Source organism: Neolamprologus multifasciatus, chromosome 11 (genome assembly GCF_963576455.1).
Source record: "Neolamprologus multifasciatus chromosome 11, fNeoMul1.2, whole genome shotgun sequence".
In the NCBI taxonomy this organism is placed as follows: domain Eukaryota; kingdom Metazoa; phylum Chordata; class Actinopteri; order Cichliformes; family Cichlidae; genus Neolamprologus; species Neolamprologus multifasciatus.
In genome coordinates this window covers 2,461,351-2,480,934 of record NC_140449.1, presented here as the reverse complement: position 1 = coordinate 2,480,934, position 19,584 = coordinate 2,461,351, and the positions used below count along the sequence as shown (strand labels likewise).

Sequence of the window (19,584 nt, the reverse complement as noted above, 5' to 3'; positions counted from 1 at the left end):
AACCTGACAACACTCCTCGGTTTTGTAATGATTACAGGAAAGTTAACGCTGTTACCAAACCTGATTCATTTCCTCTTCCTAGAATGGAGGATTGTATTGATAGAGTGGGATCAGCATCTTTTGTAACCAAACTTGATCTGTTAAAAGGTTACTGGCAAGTACCTTTAACTCTCAGAGCATCTGAAATATCTGCTTTTGTCACGCCAGATCATTTTCTCCAGTACACAGTTATGCCGTTTGGGTTGCGTAATGCACCCGCTACTTTCCAGCGCCTTATGGCCAAAGTACTGGCAGGCGTGAATAACTGCGATGCCTACTTGGATGATGTTGTCATTTACTCATCCACCTGGTCTGACCACTTACAAACACTCTCTCTCGTTTTCAGCCGTTTTTCAGAAAGCCTCGCTTACACTAAACCTAGCCAAATGTGAATTTGGCAGAGCCACCATCACATATCTGGGAAAACAGGTGGGTCAGGGACAGGTACTGCCGGTGACTGCGAAAATACAGGCGATCGTTGAGTTTCCAGTCCCACAAACGAGAAGGGCGCTGCGCAGATTTCTAGGAATGTGTGGTTATTACAGAGGTTTTTGTAAGAACTTTGCCACCGTTGTCGTTCCTCTCACCGATTTGATCAGTCCGGTGAAGCCTTTTGTGTGGACGCCTGTGTGTCAGACTGCTTTCGAGTCTGCGAAAGCATTACTGTGCAGTTCCCCTGTTCTTATGGCACCTAACTTCATGTCCCCTTTCAAGCTCGAGGTTGACGCTAGTGCATCTGGTGCAGGAGCTGTCCTTATGCAGGAAGACCATTGCGGCGTGGATCGCCCAATTTGTTATTTTTTCCAAAAAGTTCAACAAACATCAGATTAACTACAGCACTATTGAAAAGGAAGCCCTTGCCTTGTTGTTAGCCCTGCAGCATTTCGAGGTGTATATCGGATCCAGCTCTATCCCTGTTCAAGTATTCACTGACCACAATCCATTGGTGTTTCTCTCCCAGATGCAAAACTCAAATCAGAGACTTGGTCCCTTCTTTTGCAAGATTTTAACCTGCAAATCAAACATAAGAAAGGGATGGAAAATGTCATCGCTGACGCCCTGTCGAGAGCAATTTCATAGTTTGGGGATTAAACAATGGGAGGCTTGTTTAATTCTTATGGAAGGGGGGAATCATACCCCTAGAAATTAACATAAAAGGATACAACACCTGCACAACAAATACATGAACATGCAAGTTCGTAACAGTGTGTGTCTGCGTGCGTGTCTGCGGTGCCACTGGTTGGAGTTGCTATAGCAACCAGACTCTGTCTGTCACTTCCAAGATTCATCTTAAAAACTTCTCTTTTAACTGCTGCTGTGTGCACAGTGTTTGCTCTACAGCCATCATTTTACCCTCAAAACGTCGCCACCGTTATTCTCTTTCCAACAGTGTGTTTTCCAAAGCTCAAAGATGTAAACTTTTTGAACTGTGTGGATCCAAGTGAAGAGAGTACGAGTGACTCCAAATTTTGTTTTGTTACTCAGCTTTTTTGAACATGTTCAGCTACTTTTCAGCTCCTTCTTTTCTGTGAACGTCAGCTTTCAACAGTTCTGCACTTTTGTTTTCAGGTGAAAAATTCTTTATTTTTCAGCTCTTTCAACATTTTTAACTTAACATCCAGCGATTATTTCTTTTCAGCTCAAAACATTCAGCAATGAGCATTCACACTGCAGTTTCTTCAGAAAATGCGTTTTTCTAGTCTTAAATTCTATTCTTGATAATCCTGTATTGTTTAACTAGTCTGTCAAACTGAATAAAAATAAACTAAAATGGAGAGAATGTTATCTCCGGGAGTTTAGCTGATTTGATTTAGAGTGGCAAGGTATGGTGGGTGTGTTCCGGTTAAAGAACACGGAGGCAGCTTCCAAGTTTAGGAGATTTATTCAGCTGTGGTCTGTAGTAATGATACATAAAGCAACTATCAGTACAGCACACATAAAATATTCAACATGTCTAGACATTATTCTAGCACAGAGATAGCACAAGGAACTGTATTCAACACTCACATCTATAACAACTTCAACAATTACACAAGATCTATAATTAGCATTAACTAGCTTAGTAGCTTACATAGCGTATTAGCGTATTAGCATATTAGCGTATTAGCATAGGATAACATTAGCATAGCCACGAGAGAACAAATGCACACAATAGCAGCTGACATACACAACATCATGTAAACAGAACCCACCTTCTGGCATTCACACACAGCAATAAACCAAAACCCACGAGATACTGGTGAGAAGACACAAGGAAAAATGCTGGCTATCAGCAGCTACAAAGGCAGACTAGCAGCACACGGGACAGAGTGGTGCATTCAAGGAGCGTCAGCATAGACATGGTGAGTTCAATGACGTAGGACATATCAAATTCCACAGCGCAAACACTATCTATCGACAAACCACAACACTTCTACCAAGCAAATAACGTGTAAACAGTGGGCTTTCTAACACAGCCGCCCCCGACTGTCTGCACAGACAGTCGAATCCAAGGTAGAAAGGTCACTCAGGTACGTGGATCCTTATCATCTTCAAGCATAGGGAGTGAGACCAAGCGGGCTACTGGTCGAATATACGTTCGATCTTTGACCTTAACAGCAGCAGTCCGGATACGTCCATCAGCTCCAGGGTAAGTAGTCGTTACCTTACCAACAGGCCATAAAGCTCTTGGGAGCTGAGGATCAACTATGAGCACCACTTGGTCCAGTTTGAGGCACTCTGCATCCTTCTGCCACTTCTGTCTCTCTTGCAAGTTAGGCAGGTAGTGACGGATGAATCGGGACCAGAAATGGTCGACAAGAACTTGACTATGTCTCCATCTGCGACTCCCGATAAGGTTACTGGGATCGTAAACCACTTGAGGGAGTGATGCATCATAGCGTCCCATCAGCAGGATGTTAGGTGTGATGGGGTCTGGATCTGCTATGTCTGATGAGACGTAGCCGAGAGGTTTAGCATTCATGATGCCTTCCACTTCCACAAGTACCGTACGAAGCACAGTTTCAGGGACCGTCTGCTCCTTGAGTACGACTTTAAGAGCAGTTTTCACGGACCTGACCTCTCTCTCCCAGGCGCCACCGAAGTGAGGAGCACTGGGGGGTTGAAACGGAAAGCGATCTGCTGCTCTGCCAAACGCTCCTTCAACTGAGGCGCCATGGTCCCAAAGGCCTCATGGAGCTCTCGGGCTCCACCGACAAAATTTGTCCCGTTGTCACACAGGACATCAGAAACGACATCAGAAAGGAGTCAGTGTCAAGACTCTCGAGGAGGTCTAGATGCACACAACGGGTCGTTATACACTTGAAGACTATGCCCCAACGCTTCTCTGTTCGACGTCCAATTTTCACAGTAAAGGGGCCAAAACAATCGACTCCAGTCGAGTAAAAGGGTGGTTTATACAGACGCAGACGAGCTGGTGGCAGATCTGCCATCTTTGGGATGGAAGGATTGGCGCGCCAAGCCTGACACTGCCTGCAGTCCCTCTGATACTGTCTGACTGCTTCCCTCCCCCGAAGGATCCAGAACTGGCGACGTAGTTCAGCCAACACTCTTTCTGGTCCAGGATGGAGGAGGGTCTCATCAAAATCCTGGATGATGAGCTTAGTCAGAGGATGTTTTGGGTCTAGTATGATCGGGTGGATGGCGTCTAGCTCCAGCTGCTCAACTCTCCGTAACCTTCCACCAACTCTGATGAATTCCGTATCCTTATCATATTCGGGTGATAAGGAGTTCAAACGGCTGTTGGTTGGCAATGGTCTGCCAGACCTGAGTGCCTTGGCCTCCTCTGGGAATGACTCTGACTGGGCCTTCATCAGGAGGAGTTTCTCAGCTTTGATGTAATCGTCTGCTTTACTGTGTGAACTTGAGTTTGGGTCAGCCGCCCCATGTAGGGACCGCACTGTTGTCTTCATGAGATCCTTCCAGGTGGAGAACATGCTGATTTCAGGAAGTTGAGGGCAGGAGTCAACCCTAACCTGTCCACAGAAATATGATTTCTTCAGCTCACCATCCTCTGGCTCTGGATATGCTGGTGGGCTGGTCGGCCAATGATCCTCGGATCGACGTAAAAACTCAGGACCTTGGTGCCACCGGTGTGGTCGTGACAGCTCCTTCAAGGTCTTGCCCCGGGTAATGTCATCAGCAGGGTTATTCGCGCTATCCACATATCTCCAGGTGCTCCCATCTGTAAGACTCTGGATCTCTGCCACCCGCGTGCCCACAAAAACTTTATAGCTGCAAGATTCTGACTTGATCCAGTGGAGAACGGTAGTAGAGTCCGACCAGAGAATAACCTTCCGAATGGGCAGCGTGAGCTCAGCTTGAAGGAGACCAGCTAGTTGTGCACCAGTGAGAGCGGCACTTAGCTCCAACCGTGGCATGGACAACTGTTTCTTTGGAGCCACTCGGGATCTAGCCATTACAAAGGCAACATAGACTTCCTTCTGAGCAGTTTCTGTCCGCAGGTAAGCGACAGACCCATATGCTCTCTCGGAAGCGTCGCAAAAGATGTGAAGGTCTCTGCTCGAAGCAGACGAATCAGCCGATGCTGGTGCATAACATCTGGGGATTTCCATCTGGATAAGATCCGGAATCTCCTTTTCCCAGGCAATCCATCTGTCACGAAGGCTAGGTGGCTGGATCGGGTCGTCCCAGCCGAGCTGCTCCTTCCAAAGATCCTGTACCAGAATCTTGGCCCGCGTGGTGAACGGCACTATATAACCTAGCGGATCATACTGACACGCAAGTGTTTTGTAGACGTTTCTCAGTGTGGGTTCAGTTCTCTCCCCCAGTCGATGTCTGTATTTGAAGGAGTCACGAAGGCAATCCCATGTCAATCCCAGAGTTGGCTCCCACAGGTCCGTGCTAGACTGAGAGAGCCATAGGTCACTACTCTCAGATCTGACATTGGATGGAAGATGTTCAATGACAGCAGGAATGTTGCTGGCCCATTGACGTATCTCAAAGCCCCCGGTGTGAAGCAGCTGGCGCAGACTGTCGACTAGGGCCTTAGCTTCCTCTTGGGAGTGGGTGCTGCGGAGGCAGTTATCCCCGTAGAACGACTGCTCTACACAATCGACGAGGTCATGATTGGAACTACAAGTGTCCCGGACGTGCTGCTGCAATGCATAGATGGCACAGCAAGGACTACATGTAGTGCCAAATGGTAGCACTTGCCATTCATAGATCTTCGGCTCTTCATTCCTCTTCATGTCCCGCCAGAGGAAGCGCAGCACTGGTTTGTCTTCTGGCAACAGGCGTATCTGGTGGAACATACCTTTGATGTCGCCACTCACAGCAACTGGATACTGTCGAAACCGAAGAAGAACCCCTAGCAAAGATGGACCTAGGGCAGGTCCAGGGAGGAGAATAGAGTTGAGGGACTTCCCTTCGTACTGGAAAGAACAGTTAAAGACGATCCTGTCCTTGTTATTGTGTCGCACCATGTGGTGAGGTTTGAACCAGGATTCTGCAGTGGTTCTAGCTATCTCATGTGGCACCACAGCTACATAGCCCAACTTCTCTAGCTTCTGAATCTCCTGACGATACACTTCAGCGCGTTGTGGGTCTTTGACAAGTCTCCTCTCTGTACTGCGCAGACTTGGTAAGACTGCTTCCATAGGAGCTTGAAGCGTGGCGGAGTTGGCGCGACAAAGCAGTGGTGTGGCATACCTCTGTGTCCCGTCGACAGTGACCCTGATGGTGGATGTCTGGAGTAGGTTCAGAGCTTGCTGATCTTGCTTCGATCGGGTTACCTGCTTCTCGCTCACATAAGGCAGCGTATCAATCTGCCAGAGACGCTCAACATTCCTGAAAAGCTCACTGGTTGGCACAACTGTTGTTGTGAACAGGCACTGCTGCTCAGTTGCAGGAGTCTGGTCGATACTGATGGGACCTTGGAGCGACCAACCAAGCTTCGTATGGACAGCGATGGGTCCCCCTGTCGGGCCCAGATGAACTGGTGCTGTAGGTGCCAGGAGATGAGGCATGTCAGAGCCGATAAGCAGCAGAGGTTGAACATGGTCTACCAAAGGCAGAGGTAAGTCACGCAGGTGTTCATAGCGGCGTTGGAGAATCCTCACCGGATAGGAATGTTCTGAGAGACCAAGGGCCTCGGCGGTGAATGCCTTTTGTATATGATACTTCTCCCCAGGTTTGTAGGGGGAAGACACATGGAAGGAGACTGAGGCACCATGAAGCTGCACTACCTCTTGGTGGACAGTCCGCAGGGTAAGTGTCTCAGGCTCTGGGGTGAGGTTTAAGCGCCGAACAGCTTGTGGTAAAATGATGCTTCGTTCTGAGCCATCATCAAGTATTGCATGAGTCTCCAATGTTTGGTCCCTGTTGTACAGCAAGACCTTTACAACCTTCAGCATCACCTTGGGGGAACGGTTTGGCCTATCCAAGTACACTGTTGTAGTCGGAGCAGTCATCATGAGCACACTCTTCTGGATCTGCTGGACAGCATCATGCAGTACAGTCAGGTGTTGCTCTCTGCAGGTATTACAAGGTCGTTTGAGGGTGCAAACCTCTGGCTGGTGAGTTCTTCCACATTTCCAGCACCGCTGTTCATCAGTTAACCACCTCACCATCTGGTCGGTGGTCAGTTTCTTAAACTCTACACAAGCGTTCAGGAAATGCTCCTTATTCTCGCAGCGCGGACAGTATGGTTTTGGTCTGGATGAGGACTTTGGTCGGAAAGAACTCCCTTCTGCGCTGGGGTTTTCCCGGGAAGTCAGGAAGAAGGCTGTAGATGTCTCCTTTGGTGTATGGGGAAGACGCTGGTCTTTCTTTGTCGGCTTATAAGCCTCAGGACTATAGAGTGAAGCAGCTCTACCTGCGATGCGCTTCGCTTGGGATTTCATGTGCAGCCAGGAACTCAGATCAGGCAGGGTATAGGTTTGGTCAGTACCTGTCCGAAGAATGCCTTGGTTCAGGCAATGCTCTACAAACCCATCGCGATAACTGGGTGGCATCTTACTCAGTAGTCGGTCGACATGAGACCCACATCTTAGCTCAAAGCCGTTCTGGCCCTCCAGTGTCCTAAGCATTCCTACTAGAGATTGGATAGACAAGGCAAATGCATCAAAGGCTTCTGCGTCGCCAAATTTGATAGCTGGAGCATTCAGAATTGTGCCCAATTCACTTTGGACGAGCTGACGGGGTTGCCCATACTTGTCCTGCAGGGCGTGCATGGCCATGGTGTACGGCGTTGGGTCGTGCATGTATGCCTTAGCTAGCTGGATTGCACTAGGTAGCCGTAGGTGCCCAAGCAGCACTTGATATTTATACTGCTCATTCAGGTGTGGATGACTGTTCAACAGGTTGTCAAGGGCCATTTTCAATAAGGCAAAGTCACTTTCACGGCCACTCTCAAAGGAGGGAATCATAGGTTTGGGAATGCCATAACCTGTGGCGAGGAAAGGGTACGCATTAGCTGTCGGTAGTTGATGTAGCTCGGACTTAGTCCGGGTGGGAGAGCAAGATGACTCTGCTTTGGCAGGGTTGGTGCAGGCTGCACGAGCGTACTGAGATGGCTGAACTGAGAATGGAGTAGATGCCTGGTAAGAGGTATCAGGTGCAAAGGTAGTAGACCGAGGTCCAGCTGGAACAGTTGGGTGCAGCACTTGGGGCATGCATTGAGAATGCAATGGATGCGAGGCCATGGTTACTGGAGGTGGAGCTACCACGGGCGCTGGAGGCTGAGTCACGGTAAGTGTTGAGGGTGGAGCGACTAGCGGTAGAGGAGGCTGACCCACGGGACCGACTGAAGGTAGAGGTGCATGGGAGCTCGAAATACTATTCTCCGATGGGCATGGTGAGACTCTGGAACCACTGGGTTCTTGTGCTTTCTCTTTAAGGAGAGAAGTAACCATCTTGGCTATCTCCAACTCGTTTACCCTCTTCTTTAGCTGTCGTCGCCTCTCCAGCTGTCTGCTCAATGACTCTTGGGTTCTAATGGCTTCTTCTTGTAGCTGCTGGGCCTCTCTGGCTTGAGCTTGAAGTCGTTGACATTCATATTCGACTTGTTGATCCTCTTCTAGGTGCTGTTGGAATTCCTCAAGTTCCATCTGCTTTACTCGCTCTTCGAGCTGGGCTGTTTCCAGGTCTGATAATGCGTGGGAAGGGAATCTGCCTATCGACGAGCGTGATGCCCTTGTGGACCTGGAGCTGGAGCTCTTGTGGGATGAGCGTGCTTTACCACTATGTGAACACTGGGAAGCAGTAGCCGGTTGCGTGGTTTGAGTTTGTCCCTCAAGAGGGAGTGTTGAAACCTCATAATCGGTCAGGTAAGCAGGTGGCCGTCGCTCTCTCTGTGAAACACGTGGGGGTGCTGAGTCAGCCTGGACATCTGTCTGTTCCATACCTTAATCAGTACTCTACTCCGGCTCGAAGGACCATAAAATGGAGAGAATGTTATCTCCGGGAGTTTAGCTGATTTGATTTAGAGCGGCAAGGTATGGTGGGTGTGTTCCGGTTAAAGAACACGGAGGCAGCTTCCAAGTTTAGGAGATTTATTCAGCTGTGGTCTGTAGTAATGATACATAAAGCAACTATCAGTACAGCACACATAAAATATTCAACATGTCTAGACATTATTCTAGCACAGAGATAGCACAAGGAACTGTATTCAACACTCACATCTATAACAACTTCAACAATTACACAAGATCTATAATTAGCATTAACTAGCTTAGTAGCTTACATAGCGTATTAGCGTATTAGCATATTAGCGTATTAGCATAGGATAACATTAGCATAGCCACGAGAGAACAAATGCACACAATAGCAGCTGACATACACAACATCATGTAAACAGAACCCACCTTCTGGCATTCACACACAGCAATAAACCAAAACCCACGAGATACTGGTGAGAAGACACAAGGAAAAATGCTGGCTATCAGCAGCTACAAAGGCAGACTAGCAGCACACGGCACAGAGTGGTGCATTCAAGGAGCGTCAGCATAGACATGGTGAGTTCAATGACGTAGGACATATCAAATTCCACAGCGCAAACACTATCTATCGACAAACCACAACACTTCTACCAAGCAAATAACGTGTAAACAGTGGGCTTTCTAACATAAACAAAAAAATAAAGTGCTGCTATTCCACTCACTGATGTCAGCACGCTTAAAATAATGTCACCATCTCACTCTGACCTCCAGTGAACCTTTCACATCAGCGCCTCTGAGTGTTAGACAGCCGTGCTCTTTTTCCTCTGCAGCATGTTATGGGGTATTTTTCTATGGGATAACTTCACCGTCTAGGTCACAAAAAAATGGGCTGTCAAAGTTAACGCGGATTAATGCATCATCACGTTATTCTCAACACATTTCGGGCAGTTTGTCCAAAGTTTGTCCATTCTGTGCTCCGGATGGGTTAAATGTGTTACATTTTAATCACATTAACCCTGATAATGTCCACCCAATTTCCATACACTTGTGGTCCTCAGGGGACAAAAATGTCATAAAATGAGACAATAAAATATTTAAATGTTTAGATTATTTTGATTATCTGAATAACGTTGAACTTTAGTCAGAATAGGAAGTGACAGGAAGTGACGGAAGTGACGGAAAAGGTAAGCAAATCATGTTGTAAGTGACGTCAGACGCCGGAGATTTTGGCAGAAAATTTAAGCAAATGGTAGCTTAGAATTTAACAAATTTCTTTAAGCTTCAATTATACCAAATACACTTATCAACTGTCTTATAACTAACAACATTTGTCTAAATCATCTCCAACACCCTGGAGAACAACAGGGAGAGTTTAGAGGCTCTCCAAGATTACATCGATCGGTGCTTCCAGGATCTCGTGATGAAGAAGGCTCAGAGTGCATCTTCCCCGGCCAAAACTGAGACGCCCCGGCAAAGATATTGCAGACATCCTGGAGTCAATCGACAAGCGATTGTCCAGTTTCGATGCAAGGCTGTACTTGGTGGAGATTCTTCACCGGAAATTTAAATCCTTGCGAGAATCCCTGGAGTTCAGCCAGCAGCAGGTGGAAACGCTCGCTGCTGAAAATGCCACGCTACGGGAGTCGGTGAAATGTCTCACTGAAATGTTACCCAGATAAATAGAGAAAATAAAAAAAGAGACAGTTATTGATCTAAAAGCCTGTAGCATGAGAGATAATCTTGTATTTTCTGGTATTCCAGAATCCGCTGGAGAAGACGCGGAGACTACAGTGAAAAGCTTCATCAAAACCCACCTGAAGCTGCCGGAGCTGATGATCTAAATATTTGATCTAAATATTTGCAATATTTTCTTTATCTTCTAACCCTGGATCTTCCTGAACATTAATTCTTCCTCCTCATTACAGCAGAGGACAATATATGCATTGATCTACCGGTCTTTCCTTTGCACAACATGGTAAAAAAAAATTAGCTCACAAGCCTCCAGTGCAATGGAGGGGAACTTTCTGTGTATGTGTTATTGTAGGGTCTACCTTACAATATGAAGCACCTTGATGCAACTGTTGTAGCGATTTCGTGCTATATAAATGAAATTGAATTGAATGTAGAGCACCTGCCTCCTCATTGTGCTGCCTGTTGTTGTTATGACCTTTGTTTGACCCCACACATCAGTGATCCAAGATCAAAGATGTTTGAAAGCAGTATGGTGTGAAAATATGGCCCTTTGCAACATTTTGTACTTTGTGGACGTTTTTGAGATGTCATAAAATCCAATAAAAACCCCATAAATAAATCAAATTAATTGTGCATAGCATAGTAGTGAATAACTTCTGTTATTTTCAGATCATTTGATGAATAAAAAACACATTTTTGATAGGAAAAGATTTCTTTTGGGGACAAAAATGTCCCAAGGACAACACAAGGGTTAATCGTGATGACGCATTAACTCGTTAACGTTGACAGCCCTACAAAAAAGTCTTCAACAACTGTCCTTTAACTTGAGTGCACTTTTTTTAGCTGAACTTCAGATTTCCTCTTTTGATATGTTTTCACTTTCTTGAAAGTCGTGAAACCAGGTTCTGCTGTTTTCCTGTCTTCCTCCTCCACTTCATAACCACCCACTGCACCCACTTCTAACTCATCAGCTTACACTCATTTCATTTTTCAGCACATTCAACACTTCAGTAACATCAACTTTATTTTCTTCTTCCTATACCATATGGGGTGGCTGTAGCTCAGGTGGTAGAGCAGGTCATCTACTGATCGGAAGGTTGGTGGTTCAATTCCTGGCTTCCCCTAGTCTGCATGCCAAATATCCTTGGGCAAGATACTAACCCCAAATTGCTCTCCGATGCATCCATCGGAGTATGAATGTGTGTGAATGTTAGCTATAAAGCACTTAGAAAGATGTGCTTGTGCGAATGGGTGTGAATGGGTGAATGCACAAGTTGTGTAAAGCGCTTTGAGTGCTCAGAAGAGTAGAAAAGCGCTATATAAGAACCAGTCCATTTACCATTTACCATATACTCACTGACACTGTCATCCACATGTCATCAGCTCAGAGGCGTGACCAGAGAACAGGAGAGGATAACGTGATTGTTTGATTTACGTGTGGGTGTCAAAGAGAAACTGTTGAGGATAGATTCCTTAATATACATCAGAGTTAAAGAGAATATAGTTTGTGATTGCTTGCAACATTATAATATTGCAGTTAATGGGTGTAAGAATACAAAGACCTGGGGTGCAGGGCAGGAGGGCAATCAACCCCCACCCCCAGGGCAGGAAGCAAGAGTTACTGAGGGTGAGGGGCAGACAAAGGGCAAACGGACACTGCCTTAAAAGGAGGTGGGGGTCAGGGTGTCAGCACCCTTGGCCACTGTACTAGTGTATTTCCATTGTGGGAGTGTTTACTGTAGGGGGAGGAGACCAGAGGTTATAACTGTAACTGCTGTGTGGAGTTCTTTAGATCAGCCTTTAGCACAGGACTGCATAGGAATGCAGTGTGCTGATCTCCATCTGTAAGAATAATGGGTAATAAAAGGATTGTGTAAAACATGGAAACATCTCTACCAGGACCAAAAGAATCGCAGAGACGGCTTTGTCTCAACAAAACCAAAAGAACAAGAAAGATCAAAGACTAAGACACAAATGGGTAAAACAGGTGAGGGTCTAAGGCTCAAACACTCCAGGACTCAGGGAATTGGGATGTACCTTGAGAACTCTTCTGATGGTTATTGTACCTGAAACAATAGCGTGTGAAAAGATTCAGACAACAGTGAGCCTGGCTCCACGTTCTCCATCAGAAACATAGTCGCAAATGTAGCATGGGCCATTTGAGATTCTCTGTTGACTAAGATTATGTCCATCCCTACCAAAGAAGACCGGAAGAGGGATGCTGCCAAACTCTTAAACGCTGGAATTTTCCAAACTGTGTGTGGTCTATTGACGAAAGATGGCCCTTAATTAGGTCCTGCAAATTGCAGTATAACAATATATATTTTTAGCATTACAGAGCTACGTGCTGATCTCTTATTGTAACTTTTGTTCTCATCCTACACAGCCTGAGAAGAAGAAGCCTGACATAATGTCACAATTTGCAAAGGCGACTCGTGCAGAGAGTGAGGAGTGGACCCAAATGGAGGCAAACAGAAAGAAGTGGTGGCTCGCTTGAAGCTGACGTGTCAAAAATAACAACACACTGCTTCAGAAGCACTGTCCAATCCAATTTTATTCATAAAGCACTTTAAAATCCCCAGGACAGCACCAAAGCGCTGTACAGAAAACAAGTTAAAAACAACAGAATAACAGAAAACAGCAAAAAAAACCTAAATAAAACACATAATACACCAAAAATTAAAACAGGCCTATATTAAAACGAGATAAAACTGCATAGAATCAACTAAAAACAACTAAAATCAAACTAAAAACCAACATCTCTCGTGGTGTCAAAGGCCAGGGTAAAGAGGTGGGTTTTCAGGAGGACTCACCCAGCTGATGGTCTGTACACTCCAGCGTCTTCTGCTCCATGTGAGAGGATTTCATCTGAGGCAGCAGAAATTACCACCAAGAAAAGAAACAGACTCGACCGTCGCACAGTGGAACAAAGTCTCTTCTTAAATAAAAACCAAACAGGTTGACTTTAAATGCATCACTTTTACTTTACAAGTTCATGATCAGTTCTACCCCCGGGTCAAAAACACGTATAAGGAAACTGGCCTAATTTAATATGATTTATAAACATAACTGTCCAGCGATTGATTGCATAAGTACACGGAGTCAGGACGTCACAGCATACTGCAGAATGTTTTGCATGTATTTTTAATCTATTGCATTTACAAACGTCGAGGAGTCACGAGCAAAGAAAGACCACACCATGTTTAAACAAGGAATGTTTATTGATCAAAATTATTTATTAAACAAATAGACATGGCAAGTTTTTCACCCCCCAAAAAATACATGTTCAAAGCAGCACAACGGAGCCCAATATCAGACAGAACTGTGAACTCCAGTCTGCAGAGTGGGCAATCATGATGAAGCAGTTCATTTTATTTTGTAGATTCAAGCTGCTCGTCATATGTTTGGCCACCAGATGTCAGCAGAGAGGACTGTGTTGAAAAGCTGTGAGTAATGAACCGTTTTTCAACACAAGCTTCAATGCTTCAGAAAGCGTTGTTTGGCCATCACTGACAGAAAGTCAGCCTTTATTGACAGAACAAAACAACCAACAGGTGGAAAAACCACATACCTGAAACTAGAAACACCTGGAAACGCGAGGGGACGGAGAGCAGACAGACCGACAAAGAGCCAAGGACAACGCAAGCAATAAATACACACCAGGTAACGAGTGAGAATGCACAACAGGAGGGAGACACAGCTGGGATAAATGTGACGCAGGAAGTAAAGCAGACTATACTGACAAAGGACCAGGACTATCAAGGTAAACCAGGAAACACAAAGCTGAACTCAAGACACGTAAGCTAAAGACAATGACCCTTCCCAAGAACACAGAGGCACAGAAACAGAGCAGGAACCACAAACGTAACATAAACAGGAAACCATAACTCACTGAATAAAACCACAAAGACAAAACACTGAGTCGCAGACACACAACAGGGATTTCCTCTTGTTGACAGCACAAACAGCACAGCTTGTTTAGTAAAAACACTTGTTTATTGACAAATCTCCATAAACTTTAAATACGTCGGTCTCACAGGTGGTACGTGGTTTATTTTCAAAAACAATAAATCATCATCAACACTGTTATTGGACACGATTCACAATGAAACCCACATATTTGACAATCAAAAATACAAAGAAAAATCTGGAATTTACCTTCACAATCACACACAAACACCAGTGTCACTCCCTGTGACACACCAAAGGCATTTTTAAAGCACTCATCATGTCGAGGAAGAGCTGAATGCATCGTACACAACACAGCTTTGGTTTTACAATCCTTACTGCTGATTTCTCTGGGGCTCTGTCAGAGCTCTGTGGTGCAACTTTTCCTTGACATCATTCAAACATCGCTTCTTTGTAACATGTGGATTCTCGCTCTCTACATCTGCAGTCCCAGATTTGTAAGAGTTTATGGATGGGCCTAGTGTAATCCCACAGCCTCACGTTCACTTTGCTTTCCATAATTTGAATTCATTTTCACTTGATTTGGAAAGTTGACTGAATTGGACAGAAGATGAAATTCCACAGTAAATAAACTTCCTTGCTCTAATGCTCGTGCATTCACAGGAAAACTGCCCACACTCTGACCAAGGAGACCAATGAGGAAGAGAGGAAACAGTAAAAATACAAACCTGCTTTGTTTCTTCATAACCATGAAAAATGTCATGATGTCAAGAGAAACGCAGTGCTCTGAGAAGCTGACTTACAGCAGGTTTCTTAATGATGTGACAACAGGTCTTATTGATGAATGTCAGCCATGTTGAAGCTACAATGTCCAGAATATGGAATGAAAAAGAATCGTGGATTCTTGACACCGTGCTGTTTCAGGCTGTACAAACACGTGCATCATTTCTTTATAGCAGAATTTAGCCTCCTAACAGCCTCCAGGCTGGTGAAACACTTAACTGATCTGATTGTGCACTGGTGCAACATGTAGATCATTGTGTACCTGACAATACACAAACGTGAGGACACAACCAATGTAACAAAATCCACAATGGCCTTTTATAGACTTTTGAAAACCGATTTCATTGAGCGTATCCAAAAATAGTGGTTGCTTAAAGATGAAGGGAAGTGAGAAAGTTTGTGTTTCTCTTGGCATGTGATACAGCCACACACACATAGGAGAACATCTACTTATATTTAAAGAAAAATAAAAGCTTTTATCTGATTGGTCAGAATCTGTCTCTACACTGATCTGTTTGTTATGGTGTAACTCTACTTGAATATCTCGAGACATGTTTAGTGATGCTGTGACTCTTTATCAGTGGAGCTCGTTTCCAGTCACAGCCTCTGACACATAGGTGGGTACAGTCATGGTTGGATGGATGAAATGAGTGTCGTTGTGCAGCAGCATTTCTGCAAATGGATATCGATCTCTGCCTTTTGAAAAGCTAAATATTAAACTCGAGTGGCCTCTTAGCTGAGTGGTGTTCAAAATGCATGCAAAATAACAGTTACTGAGATGAAAGCACATGAAGGAGTCAGTGAAGGGGCCACAGCATAGATGCTGCAGAGCAGGTGAGATGACTGCAGCTCCTCCTGGTACCACATCGATCCACCATGGCAGAAGATAACGTCAGCAACGTTAGCAGAACTCAGATCTCGCTCTCGTAGGTGTGCATGTAGGTCTTGAGCGAGAGGATTTCAGCGTAGCTGCGGCTGGTCCTGCGGTACAGGTCCAGGCCTGTCAGGAGCTCCACGTCTCTGACCCGAGCTGTGTGCATCTTCATCAGGCTCTCCACCCAACGAGACTCCTCCTCTGAGCTCTGTGGAGGCAGTAAGGACGAGCAGCGTTAGCAGCAGTCACCTCTTATTAATGGACATCAGATCGAAAATGTTTCTTTGGTTCACGTTTTGAACCAAAGATCTCGATGCTTGTGGTCACTGCATCGAGATCGCTGCACAGCTCAGCAGTATTGGTGTGCACTTTTGTGTCGTTTTGAACCTTTTACCTTTTGGAATATTAAAAAATGACACAATGCCATCTTGCCTATCCCAGCTACCACAGGGCAGGAGGTGCTCCAGTTTTGAAAGGTAAAATTATAGTATTTTACTAGTTTGAACTCTCTCGGCGAAGGCAGTCATACTTTTTCTCCTCTCCCTTATCTTCCCTGCTTAGCGTCTTATGTCCTTGTCTTGTCTTGTGTTTCCCTGGAACAGTCTCTCACAGTCTGTTTCTAAACCTAAAAGAGGAATTATGGAATTGATCAACTGGTCTCTGAATGCTATTGACACCCCTTCTCAACGAGAAGTTTGGGCTCGGGTGAGCCTGAGTGCTGAAGATATCGACCTATTCGGGTTCTTGCTGATCGGAGCTGGCTTGGCCCTGGCTTATCGGAGAATTAAGGAAGCAGAACCGGCTGTTCAAACACCCACAAGACTGCCCGATGGGATTGAAATGATGGGACGAGGCGTGAGTTTCTCAAAATGGGCTCATTGAGTCAGCACGGATACGATCTTGGAGAAGCTCACAGCTGCTGTGAATACTCAAAATAACACCTCTGAGCGCAAACTGGATCACATCGTGGAGAAGCTCACTGTGGTCATGAGTTCTCAGAATCTGCTCTTTGAGCACAAGAATGACAACACCATGGAGTGCAAGTTTGATAACATCATGGAGAAGCTCGCGGCTCTCCAACGGGAGATTGAGAGACCAGTGTTGGACTGTTAAGAACAGCTTTGAAATTCATATGAGTTGTTCGCACTAAAGGAAAAACCACCATCACTTCATGCGGATACCCCTTTGGCGCCAGCTGTGGTCTCAAGGCTGGAGCTGAACAACAACATCCTGATAACGACTGTGTTTAGACTGTTCTTCCCATTCTATGCATCCCCCCCCCCTCCCTTCCCAAACGCCTTCGATGCTTGTTCCCTCCTGGGAACGCAGCGGGTCTGAGCCCGCGCTGGAATGGTAGCGCTGGGCAGGATGGCTGCTGTGTTTGCTTCGGATTACTCCTCACCCCCACCCGACCCTGTGGCTTGTCACGTGCTCCATAATGTTGTGCTGTGGACATTTATGTGCTTTCTGTGCAGAGGAGTTTTTTTGTTTCCTCTTCTCATGCTGTCCTCCCAGGAGCCCAGCATGAGCAGAGGTCTCTTTTTTTCCTCTTGTACTTTCCCATTGTAGTGTACATTTCAGTGTTTTTCTGTAACGCTACCGATCTCCGACCTGTATCCCCATGTGGTGTCTGTGTTGTGTGTGTAAGGTCGGGGGGCGGGGGGGCGGGGGGGTGACCCATTTCACTGCAGGGCAACCTGCATGTGGCGAATAAAGCCTTGATTGATTGACTGAATACTTCTTCCTAAACTTGCTGGCTGATACTCCACCCTCTAGCCCTCCAAATATGGAGATGTGTTAAGGACCCTCTACAGCTCTGTTCAGCTCTCCTAGAGTAACTTTCTGTCTCCTGGAATATCCTCCATGCTCTTGACACTGTCCTTGGAGACACAGCAAAGCTTATTGGCAATAGCAATAGCACTTATTGCTGTGCAATACTGGAGGAGTTGGACTAACTGTACAGCTGTCTGTAAAAAATAATAATATAAGTGCAGGAAGTATAAGACGCATTAGAGCGTTCCAATTCCCCTGTCGGACTGAAGCTGAGTATGTATTTGTCGGTGCTGTTTCTTTATGTACAAGATTATGCAAAAGCAGCTTGAGGAGCAACCTGGTGTGGCTGCAGCTCAGCTGTGTGGTTTTATTTTTAATTTATTTGCTTGGTGCGGGAAAAAAATTTTGTGTTATGTTTGCATTGTCTGGCCCTGCGACAGACTGGCAACCTGTCTAGGGTGTACCCCGCCTCTCGCCCTATGACAGCTGGGATAGGGTCCAGCGCCCCCCGCGACCCTGAAAAGGAGAAGCGGAAGTGAATGGATGGATGGATGTTTGCAAGATCTGCTGTGGATGAGGAAAAGGAAAAGAGCAGAAGGAAAATTAAACGTGACCATCCGTACGTTGCAGCTCTCATCATTGGTGGGTCTGTGCGGCAGGATGAAGGCGGCGCTGTTGAGCGGTCCGTTACACGAGTCTGTAGCTTGTGTGAAGTCTAAGCAGCTGGTCAGGACCACAAAGTAGTGAGTGGGGATTGGGATTGTACCACTTATATACCTGCAAGAGAAGATCAAGGTCGGGAAGCTGTTCCACAGTCAAAAATATACATGTATATAATTGACCCTGGAGTAAGGAGGTTTAACAGAAACGTCGAAATATTAAGTGTGCCTACTCTCGTATCTTCTCAGCTGAGTCTCTGACACCGTCATAGTTGTAGTCAAATATGGGTCCAGTCAGTACATTCACTCCATTTCTCTCAGTGGCGTATTTCTTCACCAGCACTCTCTGGAAATAACCCCATATCTCTGAGAGGGAGAGAGATGATGGTGGTGGATTAAAAGCATAAAACAGAGAGTTCACTAAAGCTGGGGTAAAGACTTACTCTTGAATGCTGGATACATGGGAACAGTGTTGGTGATGAGGACAGCATCGGATTTTTTGTCCAGATTTGACGACAGTTCTGTCAGCAAGGAAAAAGACATGATTAATGTGGTAAATAAAGTCATGGAATACGATCGAGTGTGGGATAAAAGAATAATAATATGATTGTATTATTATTGTATTACGGAGCCCCGAGGGGACATGGGAGAAAAGAAAATTAAGACGGACTTTTGCGAGATCTCGCAAAACTTTTGCGAGATCTCGCAAACGTTTTAGCCGCATTCTTCGGACGCTGGCTCGAAGCCGACCGGGAGGTCGAGGCACGATGTGCTGGGAAAGCGGTGTTCCTCCCGGCTGTAGTAGGTCTCAACCTCCTGTTAGCTTCGAGCTAACGGGAAGAATGCGGCTAAAACTTTTGCGAGATCTCGCAAAAGTTTTGCGAGATCCCGAGTTTGTTTTGCGAGATCTCACAAAACTTTTGCGAGATTCCGAGTTAGTTTTGCGAGATCTCGCAAAAGTCCGTCTTAATTTTTTTTTCTCCCATGTCCCCTGCGGGGCTCCGTATTGTAGGAATAAGAATCCAGTAAAACCTTCACCATATATAAGAACCAGTCCATTACCACACATGCTGTGTTAACTGTGCTGCGGGGGCTCACTTACGTGGTGGGTACAGAAAGGCGTACGTGATGTGTTTATCTGCTCTGTAGTTGGTACATGATTGGCTGTAAGCTGGAGGGACTCTGGAATCAGGTCTCACACAGTTGGACAGAGCTTCAGGCAGAGGAGACACTTCTACCTGGAAGACCAGCAGAATACAAAGTTCTGTTAAACATATCGTGGATTTGTTTCAAAGACCAGAGACAGAAAAATGGCACAGAAAAGATACAGTCAGCAGGCGACACTGTCCAGCTCCTGCACGTCTCCTGCTGTACAGGAGGTTCATAGCGTCCTTCGCTGTTTAAAGATACTTAATATAACTGCAGTGATGGAGCTCAGTGTGTAACAACGGATTGA

The 19,584-nt window shown here is 45.7% G+C and overlaps 1 protein-coding gene across 3 annotated transcripts in view; it reads right to left on the bottom strand.

Annotated features, from left to right (window-relative positions):
- Window positions 1-11,496: 11,496 nt before the first annotated feature.
- enpp2 (ectonucleotide pyrophosphatase/phosphodiesterase 2) overlaps window positions 11,497-19,584 on the bottom strand; it is a 73,643-nt gene continuing 65,555 nt past the window's right edge. For 2 of the 3 annotated variants that reach the window (XM_085176697.1, XM_085176695.1), the window contains 5 exons: window positions 19,231-19,366; window positions 18,572-18,649; window positions 18,362-18,494; window positions 18,093-18,246; window positions 11,497-15,904 (listed from right to left, as the gene is read on the bottom strand). In XM_085176697.1, coding sequence (XP_085032823.1) covers window positions 15,734-15,904; window positions 18,093-18,246; window positions 18,362-18,494; window positions 18,572-18,649; window positions 19,231-19,366 — 672 coding nt within the window. In that variant the 3' untranslated portion in view covers window positions 11,497-15,733. The remainder of the gene's footprint in view (window positions 15,905-18,092; window positions 18,247-18,361; window positions 18,495-18,571; window positions 18,650-19,230; window positions 19,367-19,584) is intronic. The other variant, XM_085176696.1, reaches the window with a different exon arrangement.